The 16,951-nt window shown below is 44.1% G+C and overlaps 1 protein-coding gene across 1 annotated transcript in view; it reads right to left on the reverse strand.

Annotated features, from left to right (window-relative positions):
• Positions 1-1,126: 1,126 nt before the first annotated feature.
• Positions 1,127-16,951, reverse strand: part of taf6l (TAF6-like RNA polymerase II, p300/CBP-associated factor (PCAF)-associated factor) — a 27,573-nt gene continuing 11,748 nt past the window's right edge. The window contains exons 2-13 of the mRNA XM_037682252.1: positions 12,773-12,924; positions 12,419-12,587; positions 12,025-12,111; positions 11,782-11,932; positions 11,635-11,685; positions 9,670-9,764; positions 9,520-9,594; positions 8,125-8,345; positions 7,640-7,772; positions 4,848-4,976; positions 2,519-3,009; positions 1,127-1,661 (exon numbers count right to left, since the gene is read on the reverse strand). Of these exons, the coding sequence (XP_037538180.1) occupies positions 1,328-1,661; positions 2,519-3,009; positions 4,848-4,976; positions 7,640-7,772; positions 8,125-8,345; positions 9,520-9,594; positions 9,670-9,764; positions 11,635-11,685; positions 11,782-11,932; positions 12,025-12,111; positions 12,419-12,565 (1,914 nt within the window). The 5' untranslated portion in view covers positions 12,566-12,587; positions 12,773-12,924 and the 3' untranslated portion in view covers positions 1,127-1,327. The remainder of the gene's footprint in view (positions 1,662-2,518; positions 3,010-4,847; positions 4,977-7,639; positions 7,773-8,124; positions 8,346-9,519; positions 9,595-9,669; positions 9,765-11,634; positions 11,686-11,781; positions 11,933-12,024; positions 12,112-12,418; positions 12,588-12,772; positions 12,925-16,951) is intronic.

Here is a 16,951-nt window from a genome sequence, read left to right on the forward strand (position 1 = left end):
CTCAGCCACAAACAATAAAAACAACCTTTGACCAAACATTCTCTGAAGCTGAAGACGTTTTGCTTCCCATCTGAAAGACTTTATTAATTCAAAAAAGGCAAAACCTCCCAGATGGGAAGCGACACGTCTTCAGCTTCAGAATAAAAGTCCAGGTGTTTTCGTTATTAACCTTATTTTGGAAATGTTAGAAAAGCTTCTCGGAGCAAAATACTTGAAACCTGCTGGAAGATACTTTGATTTAATAAACCCAATGTTGACAACATTTTTACCTTAAATCTAAACCTTTTTAGGAGCTAACCAGATTAATGACCAGTTTCCAGATGTTTTTGTTGTAAATGTCAACAAGACAAAGATCCTGATGTTTGCTCCTTTCTTACAAACGTACCTGAGCTCAGCTTCAAAACTTCAAATGTCCAGTCTCCTAAATATCTACGCCAGTTTTTAACAAAACTTCCTGCCTGTGATCTAAGGCTCAACATCTGCTGGTTGTTTCTAAACCTGAAGGGATTGGACCGTTCAGTCCACAGCTCCATGGTTGTGGAAGAGTTCCTCTAAAAGTGGATTTTGCTGACTCTGAACATTGTCCCTGGACCTGGGACATCTGGACAGGTCTCCAGTCCATCACAGCTGCTGCTTGAGCAGAAAAACTTTCACTGCAGCCACCTGTAGTGCGCATGTACAATTTCCTACGTGTGGAGTATTTTACACCTCCGCGGGGGGGTTCCCCCGAAAACCTCCACTCTTTGAGACCAAGATTCAGAAACCTCAGACTGCAGAGAAAACGAGGCTGTTGTACAAAAAAACATCCGAACCGCAGCAGAAAAGCTCCGGTTCCACAACAAAATAATTCTTGTGTAAAAGCAGCTTAGAGATGGACCTCACTGAAAAAATACCAAACACACCAAGTCCTGTGAAAAACATGTATTTTATATTTAATTCAACAGATCAACATATATAAAGAAAATACATTTTATTTCAGTCCTAAACCAATGAAGTAATTTAAAACGTGATGTGAAACATATCTGATGAGCTGCAGAGCAGGAACACATGATGATTGTACGTTTTCAGGAAAATAAACACGTTGGAAAGATTTAGAATTTCCTACAGATTTTAAAAGACCTGCCAAACAAAACTGGCCTCTGCAGCAAACAGGGTTAGACCAGTTCAACCCTGGAACACTCAGTTCAGAGGTGTGCTGTCTTCTAGAGCAATACTTTGTCTACCGAGATAAAACATCCTTGAGATTTTAAGTAGAAAACTCGAGACTAAATATTTCCACCACAACACGACGGCAGCAGGACTGAGCTGACGGTCTGTGGGAGTCCGTCTACAGAGGCAGGTGGAGCGAGTAATGGGAGCAGGTCCAGCGCCGCACAGGTTTGCCCACTCTGCCGATCACAGGCAGTTTGTGGGCGTAGGCTCGTGGAGGAACGGCAGGAAGAGGCGGGGTCAAAGCAAAAGTGGTCTGAAAGGGGCGGCGGCCTTGGCATCTCCGACCCATCTGCCTTCCACCAATGACGAAAGTGAACACCGGGGGTCCGGTGTGAGGCGAGGTGAAGCGGGCTTTGGGGAAAACGTCTCGAGACAGACCGGCTGAGCGCTGGGCCAGACGTGACGATGAGGACCTGGAGCGCTGCACGGAGGACGAGCGAGCCACGGACCTGACGGGAAGAAGAGCGTCCACAAGAAAGAACGTTTTAACTCTTTCTGGGACTACAGATTTCATGTTTGGAAGTTGTTTGCAATAAATCTACCTCTGCATACTTTATGTTTTATTACCATTCATATATAAAAACCTTCAGCTTGATGTGGAATAAAGTACTACGAGCTTCAGTTTTGTTACCTTTTATACTTATAATACTTGATTTAATACTGTGGTATTTAAAAACAGTTTTCCGTAATCTGCTTCAGAAAACTTGCTCTCTGTTTTCTGTGCTTCTGTTAATTGTTAGCTATTGATTAGCTATAGTAATTCAATTTTAGCTACAATTTCTCTCAATTCAGCTGTTAGCCACGGTTTTGCTCATTTTAGCTGTAAAGCTACGATGATGCCAATTTCAGCTCTATGCTACAGAGTTGCAAATTTCAAGTGTTAGCTACAGTTTTGCTATTTTAAGCAACTACCTACGGTTTTGTTAATTCCAGCTGTTAGCTAAGGTGTAGCGAATTTTGGTTGCTAGCTATAGTTATGCTAATTTAAGCAGTTAGTTAATGTTTTACTAATTTCAGCTGTTAGTGACAGTTTTGACCATTTTAGCTGTTAGCTACTGGTTTTCTTATTTCAGATATTAGTTACTGTTTTGCTAATATTAGCTGTTAGCTACGGTTTAGCCAAATTTAGCTTTTGGCTAAAGTTTTGTTATTTATGCTATTGTTTTGCCAAGTTTAGCTTTTAGTTACTGTTTTGGTTATTTGAAGAAAACTTTCAGTTTCAGCTTCTTTAACAAGTTTCAGCGTTCACACCACACTTTAACAGAAAATTAAACTTTTAATTGGACTTTCGGTTGTTTAGTTTTACCTTCCTGATCCGGTGGCTGCCAGGCTCGGTGGGGGGGGATCGGTGCGGGGACTTCCATCCCGTCTGGGGCTGATGTTCAGGTTGGCGGTCAGCTGCGGCATCTTGCGGGTGGTGTCGGGGTTGGAGACGTGGCTGAGCGTTTCCTTCCGAGTGTCTCTGAAATGGGACAAAGTACAGGGGGGGTGGCTGCCGAACCCCGGCCCGGTACTGAACCGGACAGCCAGGCTGTCTCCGAAGAAGGAGTAGAGCTCAGAGTACATTGCAGGAAGAGGAACTGGGGACCACTCCTCCCAATGACAGCCGGCTCCGCCTGCCTGGAGGTGGCTGGCGATTCCAAGGGCAGCCTCTGACAGGGGCTCCGGAGGGGGGCTAAGACCTGGGGAGCTCACTCTGTGACCCACAGAGCCCACCACAGCACCCAGCTGAGCACTCACGGGCCTCTCAGCCGACTGAGACAGAGCCTTCATCTTCAGAAGGCGCTCCACTGCCACCTGCAGGAACCGGACCAACATTATTCCACACTGCTCTGATGATCAATGCATCTGATCAGCAGCACCGAGCCGCTCTGATGATCAATGTACCTGATCGGCAGCACCGGGCCGCTCTTAACACTCTTAAATTAGAAACAGTCAAGTATGTAAATAAATAAAACTACTTCTGCGGTTTACTTGTTTTTGCTAATGACACCAAAATAAAACATCAAAGCATCGACTTAAAACAAAAATTTAGCCTCTGAAGAAATGAAGTGAACTAAGCCTCAGGTCAAAACCTGACCCTGAGGGCCTTCCTGGGACAGGAACTGTTATTTCATTGATTTGAGTCCAGAAACACAAATTAAGCTCATCCAGAGACTTTCTAAGTGTGTCCTGCACTAATCAATTGAAATAACACTCTCTTTTTATTATCATTACTATTTTACAATATCTTGATAATCAAAGTGTGTTTAGTTCAAATCATTTTTAAATGTTGAAGTGAACTAATCATTTTAAATCAACTGTGAAACAGTATTAATGATTTTTAATCCTCATTCAAAGTAGAAATCAAGTTAATGTCTGTTACAGAGTAATTATGCATTTTTTGATCTTCTGTCTGAAATGAGAAGGAGTGATGTCGGTCAAAAGTCAGAGAACGGTCAAAAACATGTTTATCGGAACGAAATGTCATGTTTAACTCTCTCAGATAGATAGAAGGAAACTGGCTCCTAGATGTCTGTCTGTTTCAAAACATCTTTCTGTTATATTTTTAAACATCTACGCTGTCTCCTTGACATGTAATGACCCTCTGACGTCACTAAAAACCACACCCCGGTTGGTTCGTTCAACCAATCAGGAAGTTCCCAGAAGGAACCGGAAGTGAACTCTTTAAAAGGGTCGACACTTCCTAGTTCCAGAGAGAACAACGTTCCAGAGCAGAACAAGAGTTCCAGGGAGAACCTCGAACCAGAAGTTCCTGAACGAGAGAAGTTCAGAAGAACAGAAGTTCGAACAGTTTCTAACGGAGTGACAAGAGTCCGTCGATGCCACGACGTCTCGCTGTGGCTCTACCTGACGAACGCTCTGAACAATGAGGAAGTTTGTTCTGTGATGATCTCACGACTCCTGAAGTCACAGCTGTTCTTACGGAGACGCTGAAAGGTGGCTTGAAATGGAACTTTACGCCGGAACTGAAATATCTTCAGAAAGGTAAAAGAGTCGATCTTCAACTGCCAGTGTACCGTGGGTTAAGCTGCGTCTAAAGGAGCGTGCTGTTCTGGTTATACAGACACTTTTTCCTCATCCATCTCTCTCCATTTAAACTTCATTTTCCCATCTTTAAACTTCTATCTTGCCAGTACTTAGGTGCAGCTATCTTCAGAAATGTCTGTTGGTTTCAAAAGCTGCAAAAGATAATCATGGCCGCATGATTTTCTCATGCAAGGATCATTAATTAAGCTGTGTTATTGTAATCAATTTTGCCAATTAATGTAAATGTGTGATGTGTTTTAAAACGTTTTTAATTAAACGACTCACTGTTGTGGTGGGTCAAAGATAAAACACGTCTCTGTCCACATTTAATATTCAAAACACGATATTACTCAGTCCAGAAAAATTAAAGAATCCGTTTAAATTATGGATAATATCAGACGCATATTATCTTCATTACAGAAAGTAAAAATATGAAATAATTTTTTAAAGGTTTATTTGATCAATTTCTAAAATATTTAGTAAATTACATCTCAACCTTTTTTAAACTGCTAACGTTACCATTAAATGTTTGTCTTTAGCTGATTCATAAACCAGTTGTGTCTAATAAACAACTATAAATAATAAACAACAATAAAAGGACAGACCAGGATGGCTCCGTAGACCTTGTGTCCGTCAGCTTTGACCTGGGCGTTGGACACAGAGTAATCGTCCAGAACCGCCTGCAGGTTGGCCCAGTAGGCCGGCAGGTGTGGGAACAGAACTCTCTCAACAGCCTGTCAGCAAAAACACACAAAGGTTCAGGTAGAAAACACTCAGGCAGGCCGAAGGATGAGAAGAGAAGAACACCAGAAATGTAAAAAAAAATTATTCATAAACAAACGTTCAGGCTGCTGTTTATTATATTATTATTGTTTAGTGTATAACTTAGATCCTTATTTACTGTTTCTTTGTTATACTTTATATTTTTGGGTGTAACTTGACTTGGACTGCACAGTTTTGTTCCACCTCATGTACCACCTGTGATGCTAATGATAATAAAAAACTTTGAAAATGTGCCAACAGACAAAACTAACATTTATTTTATTTACAATAAAACTGTTAGAGTTTGATGGATTTATAACTTCCTTTAAGTTAAAACAAGAGCTACACTGCTGTCCCCAGGTCAGAGCAGAGACTCGAGTCCACTTTACTGTTTGGTGTAAAATACTCAGGTGGGTAGGAGTTACACTGTGGAGAAGAACAGAGGTATTTTTGTTTTGGCAGCAAAGTGACAGACTCTGGCAAATATCCACCACCAGACACCACCAATGGCTGGGCCAGGGGGTGGCCAATGGTGGCCTTGGCCTCCAAATATTAACCTTTGGCCACCCCGATCATTTGAGGAAACTAGATTTTAGACAATAAAAACTAAATAGTGAAGCGGCTAAAGCTACGAGCACCAAAATTTGGCATACTGTATAAGTCATAGTTTTTTGCATTAATTACAAGTCCTGTGACTTATACAGCAAAGCGACATATTTATGTTTTCCCCCATATTTATAATCCAATTTTTGGCTGAGATCTGACGATTTCATTCATTCTGACATGAAAAAATTAAACACTACCATTTTCAGCCACTAGAGGGCCCTTGACTAATATGGCAAACCAAGTGTCTCATTAATAGGTAAAAGTGGCTATTAATGAAACACTTGGCTTGCCATACAACACCTGCGTCTCGCTCCGGAACTCCTGGAGCAAACGTCAAATCAGTTTAATTTTGCCGCATAATAGATGTGACTTATACAGCGAAACAACATATTTATGTTTTTTTCCCACTTTATTAGACATTTCTGGACGGGAGCGATGGCACAGAGGTTAGAGAAGGTGGGCTTGTAATCGGAAGATCGCTGGTTCAACTCCTGGTACAGACAACATGAAAATGTGGGTGGGATTGGTTAAGCACCCACACCTGTCTCCACCCTCATTCGCCTCACTCTGGGCCCTTGAGCAAGGCCCTTAACCCCCACCATCTGCTCCCCCGGATGTCCTAGACAGCAGCTCTCTGCTCCACACAGAGGACTGTGGTAGCTCGGTGGTCTGTGATGGTGTCAGGAAGGACATCCGGTGTAAAAATAATCGCCAAGTCTTCGTGTGACTTAGTTGTTCGCTGTGGTGACCCTGAAGAAGGGAGCAGCCGAAAGAATAAAAAATAATAAAAAATAGACGTATTTGGGCTGATGCGACTTATACGGTGGTGCGACGTGTACGAGGACAAGCACAGATGTCATTCCCAAGAGAGGACAGCACGGTGGCTCAGTTGGTAGAGCTGTTGCCTCTCAGCAAGAAGGTTGCTGGTTCAAATCCCGGTCCGGGGGTCTTTCTGGGTGGAGTTTGCATGTTCTCTCCGTGCATGCGTGGGTTTCCTCCGGGTGCTCCAGTTTCCTCCCACAGACCAAAAACATGCATGTTAGGCTGACTGGTAACTCTAAATTGTCCCTAGGTGTGAGTGAGAGAGTGAATGGTTGTTTGTCTCGTTTGTCTTTGTGTGTCCCTGTGATGGACTGGAGACCCGTCCAGGGTGTCCCCTGCCTCTCACACAGTGACTGCTGGATATGGGCACCAGTGACCCCCGTGACTCATAAAGGAAGAAGTGAGTACAGATAATGGATGGATGTTCCCAAGAGTAACAAAGTCCATGCTCAATAATCCAGGCATACAATCCAACAATTTTCAGTCAGGTCATCTGTGTGTGTTTCCTTGACTGATGAAGCCTTCTGGATGGAAGGTGAAACGTTTCAGCACAAAAAAAAGAAACAGTCCAGATGACCTGACTGAAAATTGTTGGGTTCTCAAGAGTCTTCTGCACAATTTTACCCGTGTGACTAAAAATTCAAGCTGGAGGCCATTTTTCAAAATCACCGTCAGTCCTCCTGACTGCAGGTGGACTCAGAAAGGAGACGCATGGCCGATCTGTTGAAACATTCTCCCACAAATTGTCATAAACGCTCGTTTCATGCTCTGGCATGTACAAGCCTACGACAGTAGAAAACTCATAAATTGACACAAACATCATTTAAATGATGATGATGATGAAGGAACAGCATTACTATAAGATTACTGTGTGGAAATAAGCACATCTTGAAAAAAAGGCAGCCATCTTGGCTTTTCAAATGGCCAAATAGGCAGATTTGACAAACACCTAAAAGACGATCATCACACCATGTTTAGTGCTTGTTGTTACAATTTGCAGGATTTTCAATTATCCACTCTGCTACGAAATCGTTCCTCAAACTGGTCGCCAGCTTGACATATACATATGGGGAGTGGCCATCTTGGATTTTGATGTGACTGTGCTGGTAACCAGTTTCCAAATAGACCGCTGATGGACGTCTTTGGGTTGAAAGTGATGAAAGACAAAAGAGCAGCTGAAATTCACAGAGAGGAGAAGTGCACGTACCTTCCACCCCAGAGCGTGAAGGCCCACCACGGCTCCATAGTGGGAACAGAGTGGCCTCACCGGGTCAGACAGAACCTTCTGGAGTGAAAGCAAGATCTGATGGTAGAGACCACTCACCAGATCCCCGTGAGTCCTGCAGAAAAACAAGGTCATAAACTAGAGGGAATGCATTTTCTGCTAAATGACCTGAATGCTGAAGCTGAGGAGTTAATGCTAAAAGATGCTGAGCACAGCTAAAAGCTAAAACTAGCAAAAGGCTAGCTTAAAATAGCAAAAGGCTAGCTTAAAATGTAAACAAGACTAAAATAAAATGTGCTGATTTTAAAAAGTTGAATGTTTTTCAAGGAACTGATGATCTCAATGAACTTCTAAAAGTAAAATATTTGTAAATGAAATAAATACTTTGAAAAGTTTAAAAGTTATAAAAAGCAGAAGTCATAGCCCCCCCCCCCCCCCCCGAAGGAGCTGGATGTTACACCACACACCAGAATATGTGGCTGAGAAGCAGAGCAGCGTAGTCCCTGAGGGTCCAGTGGTCGTTGAGTGGGTTGATGGAGGCGGCCAGCGGCTCCAAGATGCAGTACATGACGCTGGAGACCAGACTGCGCACGTACGAGCCCAGGTACAGGTAGGGGTTCTGGACCAAGCTCTTCACCATGTGCAGGAGTCTGTTGAGCTGCTCTAAGTCATGACTCACCGACTTCACCTGGAACAGCACAGACATGAACACCAGAACGTGTTCTTTATCGTCACTGAGGGACGTGAGTAGTGAATGTTTGTAGATTTGGAGACGAGTGTTTTTCTGGACTGAACAGAGAATAAAGGAAACATTGATGTTTTTGCTGCAAAATATTCAAGAGGGTACGAGTTAAACGTTTGTTTTTGCTTCTCTTAGCAGAGTGACAAATCCTTAAGAGAGAACAACTTCATCCATCACCAGGTGCAGTGGTGGAGCCAGGGGGTGGCCAATGGTGGCCTTGACCACTATAGATTCATTTCCAGCCACCTCGGTCATTTGAGGAAACTACACTTTTAAGCAATATAAAAAGTAGAAAGCAGTTTCCTCAAATGACGGGCATGATAGATACACAGACACAAAAACACACACCAGTGTTCCAATAGTTTACTTGCCTTGGCAGGACGCTCATATATTCTGTGATTTTTGTTGACAGGGTGGGGAGGGGGGTGGATGCGGCAACGGAGACACGTCTGTGTTCACTCTGTTTGTACAGACAGACTTTGGGGTTTGGGGGATGTTAGACAGCTCAACGTGAGGGAGATGGAGCGCTACCTCCATATTCATAGCTTTTTAGCTAGTGCATCTGTATTGCACGCTGCTAGCTTAGCGCTATGCCAGTACTGGCAGTTGTCACCGGGGTGGGAGAGGTGTCGGTAAGAAGGGCGCTCGGTTCTGTTGACAGAGTGAGGAGCCCTGCTTGTATAAGGCAGAGGAAACACTACACACACACACACACACACACACACACACACACACACACACACACAGGTACATATGACGGTGGCCATCTTGGATTTTGACATGGCAGCCTAGTTTGTGACAGTGACCTTTCTTACACCTGCATGCAGCCACACATCAATATGGAAGTCGACTTGTGGCTTATTTTTGTTATCCAGCCCACAAAGTTTGCATGTATGGTGGCATCCATCTTGGATTTTGATAGATTTTCTAAATGGAAGTCGGTACCTGACTTATTTTTGAAGGTACTGCACTCACAACATGCACGGATGGACAGATATTCCCAATTCCTCCTCTTCCTCTCAGCAATGGGGGACAAAAAAGCCCCAGAACAGACATTCTTACTCAGGTTGAGGTTATTGTGGGTAAAAGAGAATAAAAAGGCTTCATGTGTAGAACTTACTCCACTGATGACATAAACGAAGTACGGCAGCAGAGCAGCGATCTTAGAGTTGGACTGGATGTCCTGCAGAGCCACCTGGAACCCACAGAGAAAAAACTCAATGCTGTTTCCTGTTCAAACACCAAGAGAAAAGGCTCACCACCCACTGACCTTCATGAGGTGGGGGTCCTCTCCCAGGATGGCCCGGGTGATCTGCTGGTAGTACTTGAGCAGGTCATCAGATAAAGACTGCACTGCAGAGGGAACTGTGACAATTCAACACTCAGGTCACACTCAGAGCCCAACATGGAGTCCAGACTGAAGGACTTTAAACCCCTCAAACCCTCTCCTCTCAGGGGAACCTCAACACAACGATTCTTTCAACAAATACATCCAGTCAGTCGTTTAAATAAAGAGGGAAATTATGTGGCTTAAAGTGAGGTCTAATGGTTCCCAAAGTTTGGGTCAGGACCTCACTGTGAGTCATAAAACATCACGTTCAGGTCCCCAGATGAGCTCCAGAAATCAAATTACATATAAAAAGATTAATCATGATTATTACTAATAGTTAATACTATAAATATATGTTGGTGCAGATAAAATCACAGCTGTTTGTTTTGTTATTATACAGTTTTTAGCTAACACACCTCTGGTTTATGGTCTGAAGCTGCAACCAGACAAACGCTTTCAGACATTTGTTTCATCAAAAGTGTAGAACCCTACAGGAAAATCTGTCACTAAATAAAGTATCCATCCAGAAACAGAATGATTCAGAGACACTGACAGGCCCGTCACAATTTTTGCTGCACGATTGTCTCAGAAATTATTGCAATAAACAATAATACTGTTTGAAATTTGACAAATAGTAATTACTGTCAAATTTAAGAAGAAATGTTGGTTAATTTTTGCATGTAGTACCTTTTTCGACCACTGGATGGCAGTATAAGACTGTTTGAATCCAAGGATGGATAGTGAAGGAGCGAGCAGCGTGTCTCTTTAAGAAAGATGGGAGGGAGGCCCCTTGACGTGACATGGACTGTCTCTCTTCGGTTCTCAAAATGGCGGACGCTCGGTGTGGTTTGAGCTCTTTAGCGTAGCATTTTTCACACAAAGCTTTTAATAAAAAATCAGTAAACAAGCTCTCAGCTTCTTTTTGCAGAGAAAAACAAATTTTTAGACAAAGGCACGAGTTTCAACCGTGAATTATGGAGCTTCGTCAAGACGGAGTTTTTTCCCCGAGGTCGACCTGTTAGCTTAACTTCTCAGCTTAACTGCTTTTAATGATCCAAAAACGTGATTTTGTATCGTTAAAACAGATTTTAAAGAGAAAGGGAGGGGTCAATGAAGAGCACCTGAGTTGAGCTTTTTGTCATCCAGTGTCTTCAGTAGAAAGAGAGACACAAAGAAACGATAAAGCTGATAAATGAAAATGAGGTTGATCATTTTAATTTATCATGCGATTCATTGATTTATTGTTCATCATGACAGATCTAGTCACTGACTCAATAAAACGTGTCGTAATAATCAAGTCAACACAACAGTGTCAATATTAAACTCAAACAAAACAAAATAAATTAAATAAACATGACCACTTCAATCGGTCACGTGGTTGTAGAGGAATTTTGGTTCACTATTCTTTCCAACATTCATGGTGAGTTCTGCTCTGGTCTCTGACGGTCCCACCACAGCAGGTCAGTCAGGCTGGGGTTCTGGACTTTGGACCGTTTCAGAGCCTTCATTCTTGTTTTTGTCTTTTCGAGCCATTCTGTTGTAGATCAGCTGCTGTTCCTGCTGCTTTATGACCCTGTTTGGTCCAAGCTGCAGCTGCTGGACAGATGGTCCACTCAAGGAGCCCGGCTCACCCCTTCACCACCGTGCTGACAGCTGGTGTGAGGTACTTGTGCAGTGCATTGTGGGTAAACACCTCTACTTTGGTCTGGTGTGTCTAAAGAACGCTGGTCCAGAAGTCTGTGGTTTTGTCAGATGAAACTTTACAAACTTGAACTGAGCTGCCACGTTGATGTAAACTAACAGAACATGAGTTTTTGAGCCCCCCACCCCGCCACACGGCTGCTACACCATCTTAACTCAAACGAAGATCAGAACCAGATTATTGAGAACATGATGGGGTCTTACCTGTCCCCTGGGGCTCTATGTTGCCTTTACCATCAAGGTAAGCCACGTTCACTGACAGGACAGAGACACAACAAGGTCAGACATCGAGGGACTTCTGAGGAAGCGTCTGGTTTGACCATCGGACCAGAACGTACGAGCCCAACACACCTCGCACCATGGTCTCAGCACAACCTTTAGGAATGTTGGTGGCCAAAGCCAACTCGATCAGGTTGATGTCTCGATCCTCAACACAGAAAAGTTCTCCTTCTTTCATGGAACGGAAAGGCAGAGCATCCTGGGCGCCGTAGCCACTGACGGCCTGCAGAGAGAGCGTGGTGGAGAGAAGATGACGGACAGAAGCCACAGCAGCACGACCACGTCAAACCCACAGGACTGTAAGAACAAGCTGACCTCCACGTTACTCCACCGCAGAGCTCTGTTGAAGTCCTCCACGGTGAGCTTGCGCCGTTTAGCATGCCTCATAAACTGAGAGCTGCTCTGTTCAGGAAACAAACAGACAGATGTCAGACAGACAGGTGTGTCAGACAGACAGATGTGTCAGACAGACAGATGTCAGACAGTCAGATGTCAGACTGATGTCAGACAGACAGATGACAGACAGATGTCAGACAGACAGACGTCAGACAGACAGACAGATGCCAGACAGACAGGCAGATGTCAGACAGACAGACGTCAGACAGACAGATGCCAGACAGACAGGCAGATGTCAGACAGACAGATGTCAGACAGACAGATGTCAGGCAGACAGGCAGATGCCAGACAGACAGATGTCAGGCAGACAGACCTGGGCCGCCTCCCTCAGTCTGTAGCAGACGTCCTCAGCGAGCAGCGCCGCCACTTCTTCTCCGAGCTCCACTCCTCCGCTCTCCGCCATCAGTCTGACCGAGTCGCGGGAAACCTCGGCGAAGCGGCGCTCCTCCCGGTCCGCCATGTGGAGAAGAACCGCCGACAAACTGTCGGAGAAAGAAACGTTACGTGGACCTTTTTACTGCGGAGTCGTCGAAGCCTCTGAGTTTAGCTAATGAGCCACATGAGTCAGATGCTCGTTCCAGCTAAAGTGAGTAGCATCAGATGCTAACTATCAAAAAAACAAGACCATCAATCACAAACTACAAATTGTAATAAAATTGGACGTTACCTCTAAAGTTGTCCAAGACCGAGCATGAGTTTTATCATGTTGTTGCTCTTCTTCTTCTTTTGTGTTTTTGTTTCTTCTTCTGCCACTGCTTTTGTTGGACTGGTAAACAAACATATCGAGCCTCACCGCCACCTGCTGGACTGGAGGACGGACTGGTGGATAAAAAAGAAATGAACAAACACATTATCTGTGGGTATCTAGGCAAGTATGTATCTGCAGACTTCTCCTAGTAGGTAACCTAGGGCGTCAGAAGCATTCGTAATGTGGGGGGGACACAATGATGCGTGTGCGCGTTAAAAAAGTGTAGTCTACACTAGTGTACAAAAAGCAGCATTTCACCTAGATTTCCTTTCTAACACATTTAAAACATGTTTCTCACCAAGTTTGTGTAAATTCAGCTGTGGGTTTTAAACACATTTTAACTTTAATACACTTTAATACAGAGCGTCCCGTCGACACTATTTGTGTTTATAGAAAAATAAAAACATCACCACTGGACTTTTTCCACTTGTGTTCAACACTCATCTAAATGATGTTTCTCATTAAGCTTGAGGACAATAAAGTGTGGGGGTTTGAAGATATTTCAACTTTAATGCACCTGAACACACAGCGTCTCTTACACCTGCAGCGTCTGACAGAGTCACAGTTACTGCTGAGAGAACATGCTACAGACGTAGCTCCTCTCAAGCATCCTCCTAACATGAATATATGTTCATGATCAACCCCCTGGTCAACAACTGCCCACACTAAGCTCGCTAAACTGACGAGCGAGTAACACAGAGGTGTCTCCATCTCCTCCACCTGTGCGCGTTTTCTGCCAAGGCAGGAGGAGACGCACAGAAACAGAGAGTTAGAGGTAACCAGGAAAACCTGGAGTGGAGTTTTAGTGGTTTGAGTATTCTCCTATTAATCAAGTGGAATGGATTTGTTCACGAAGAAAGAGAATGCACCGACTGAACTAATGTTTCATAGTAAAAGTGTGTGTGTGTGGGTCCAAATGAACGTTTTTTGAATGTGTGTGTGTGTGTGGGGGGGGGGGGGACATGTCACCTTCACATATAAGAGGCCTACGTGTTCAATTGTCCCCCTCTTACAATGCTGTGATTGCTAGTATCACTCAGCCCTCTGTCAATAGTAAACAGCCATCAGTGTGCTAATGATCCATTGTTAGGCTGATGGTCCTTCTTGAGCATGTGATCAGCTGGTTTTGGTTGTCAGCAGCAAAACTGGTTGATCCACTCTGAGAAGGTGCTATTTAAGAGACTGAGCTGAATACAGCACGACTGAGGAAGTCTCTTGGATGAGAGACGAAACGTTTCTACATTTTTTTGTTGATTTGCTTTGTTTTGTTTTTTTGAATGTCCAGAGGACCAGATTTAACTTTTTTAGATATATACAGGTCCTTCTAAAAAAATTAGCATATTGTGATAAAGGTCATTATTTTCCGTAATGTAATGATAAAAATGAAACTTTCATATATTTCAGATTCGTTGCACACCAACTGAAATATTTCAGGTCTTTAATTGTTTTAATACTGATGATTATGGCATACAGCTCATGAAAACCCAAAATGCCTGTCACAAAAAATTAGCATATCATGAAAAGGTTCTCTAAACAAGCAACCTAACCATCTGAATCAACGACGTAACTCTAAACATCTGCAAAAGATTCCTGAGGCTTTTAAAAACTCCCAGCCTTGTTCATTACTCAAAACCACAATCATGGGTAAGACTGCCGATCTGACTGCTGTCCAGAAGGCCATCATTGACACCCTAAAGCAAGAGGGTAAGACACAGAAAGAAATTGCTGAACGAATAGGCTGTTCCCAGAGTGCTGTATCAAGGCACCTCAGTGGGAAGTCTGTGGGAAGGGAAACGTGTGGCAGAAAACGCTGCACAACGAGAAGAGGTGACCGGACCCTGTGGAGGATTGTGGAGAAGGGCCAATTCCAGACCTTGGGGGACCTGCGGAAGCAGTGGACTGAGTCTGGAGTAGAAACATCCAGAGCCACCGTGCACAGGTGTGTGCAGGAAATGGGCTACAGGTGCCGCATTCCCCAGGTCAAGCCACTTTTGAACCAGAAACAGCGGCAGAAGCGCCTGACCTGGGCTACAGAGAAGCAGCACTGGACTGTTGCTCAGTGGTCCAAAGTACTTTTTTCGGATGAAAGCAAATTTTGCCGCGCCAGCTTTGAGTTAAGCGTCTTTGAACTCGGACACTCTCCTCCGGTTCTGTGCGCACTAGTCTACCGCCCCCCTCGATCCAAGGACTTCATAAATGAATTCTCTGACTTTTTGGCTGATATCACACAGAGATACACTCACTTTTTGTTTATAGGTGACTTTAATTTGCATGTGTGTTGTCAGGAGAAGCCCTTAGTGAAGGACTTTCTAGATTTATTGGGCTCTTTTAATTTAACTCAGCAGGTAAACGGTCCCACCCAAGAACACGGTCACACGCTGGACCTCGTTTTAACACGCAATGTCTCTGTTTCTAATTTGAAAATCGGTGACAATGTTTTTTCAGATCACATGCCTGTATTGTTTGACTTCACCCCCCCTTGTCCTACTGCTGACGTGCGTTCCTGCACATACTACTCGTTCCATTAACCGTTTCACTGCTGCTCGTTTTAATGAAGGTTTTAACTCTGAGAGGATCGAACAGCTCTCGGTGTCTCTTACCACTGAGGAGCTAACCTCTCAGTTCAACTCTGCCTGTTTAAATGTTCTGGACCGTGTTGCTCCCCTTAAAACCAGAAAAACGAAACTTAGATCAGAGCCTTGGCTGAATGACGTCACTCGAGCCGTTAGGCGGCAGTGTCGCAGAGCTGAACGAAGGTGGAGGAAGGACAGGCTGCAGGTTTCTTTTCAAATGTTAAGGGAGAGTTGGCGTCACTATCAGAAAACCGTTAAAGCTGCCAAATGTAAATTCTTCTCTGATTTAATTGTCTCCAACTCCCACAACCCCCGAGTTCTTTTCTCCACCCTGAACTCAGTTCTACACCTCAGTGAGCCTTCACCTCTGGAAGCCTCAACTGAGCTGTGTGAAAACTGCCTCCATTTCTTTTTAGAAAAAGTGGCAAACACCCAGGCACTCATTTCTCCACCAGCTCATGATCTGTCCGTCCCATCTCAGTGTGTGGCTGTGTTTGACCACTTTGAGCCCATCTCTCTGTCTTCTCTGGAGCAGGTAATGTGCAGCATGAAGCCATCTGGTTCCCCCTTTGATGTGGTCCCCCCTCGACTACTAAAGGACGTTTTTCCTGCCCTGGGTCCTTTTATTCTCGCTATTCTGAATAGCAGTTTATCCTCAGGTGTGGTGCCAAAAACTTTTAAACATGCTGCTGTCCAGCCCCTCCTGAATAAACCTAACCTTGACCCCTCAGTCATGTCCAACTTCCGGCCTGTCTCCAGACTCCCATTCACCTCTAAACTACTGGAAAAAATTGTGGAGTCTCAGTTGAAACAGTTTTTGGGGGATCACGCTATCCTAGAGTTATTCCAATCTGGCTTCAAATCTCTCCATAGCACTGAAACTGCTCTACTGAAGGTTTTTAATGACATTTTCATATCCACAGACGCAGGTGATTCTGTGCTGCTTGTCTTATTGGACCTTACATCTGCTTTTGACACCATCGACCACAAGATCCTCATTTCTAGACTGGAGCAGTGGGTGGGCATCACAGGGTCAGCCCTTAAATGGTTTGGGTCCTACCTCTCTGACAGAACCTTCTGTGTCAATATCAAAGATTTTAGTTCGGCATCGACAGCGCTCCAGTGGGGGGTACCACAGGGGGCCATCCTCGGTCCCCTTCTCTTTTCTTTATACCTGCTGCCACTAGGTGCTATTTTTCGCAAACACAACATACCCTTTCATTTCTACGCCGATGATTGCCAAATTTACTTCCCCCTGAGGCACAGAGGCACACGCTCTATTCAGCCTCTTCTTAACTGCCTGGCTGACATCCGGGACTGGATGGCTTTAAACTTCTTAAGCTTCAATGAGAAGAAGTCTGAAGTCATGCTGTTCCATCCCAGTGGCTCACTCATGAACCATGACATTGACCTTTTCTCTCTAGCCCCACTAGAGAAACAAAAGGTCACTAATCTGGGGGTGATAATGGACCCGTCCTTAAAACTCAACAGTCACGTAAACATGATGGTCAAATCCTGTTTTTTT

This window comes from Nematolebias whitei, chromosome 1, assembly GCF_014905685.2.
Source record: "Nematolebias whitei isolate Nwh7 chromosome 1, NemWhi1, whole genome shotgun sequence".
Classification (NCBI taxonomy): Eukaryota; Metazoa; Chordata; class Actinopteri; order Cyprinodontiformes; family Rivulidae; genus Nematolebias; species Nematolebias whitei.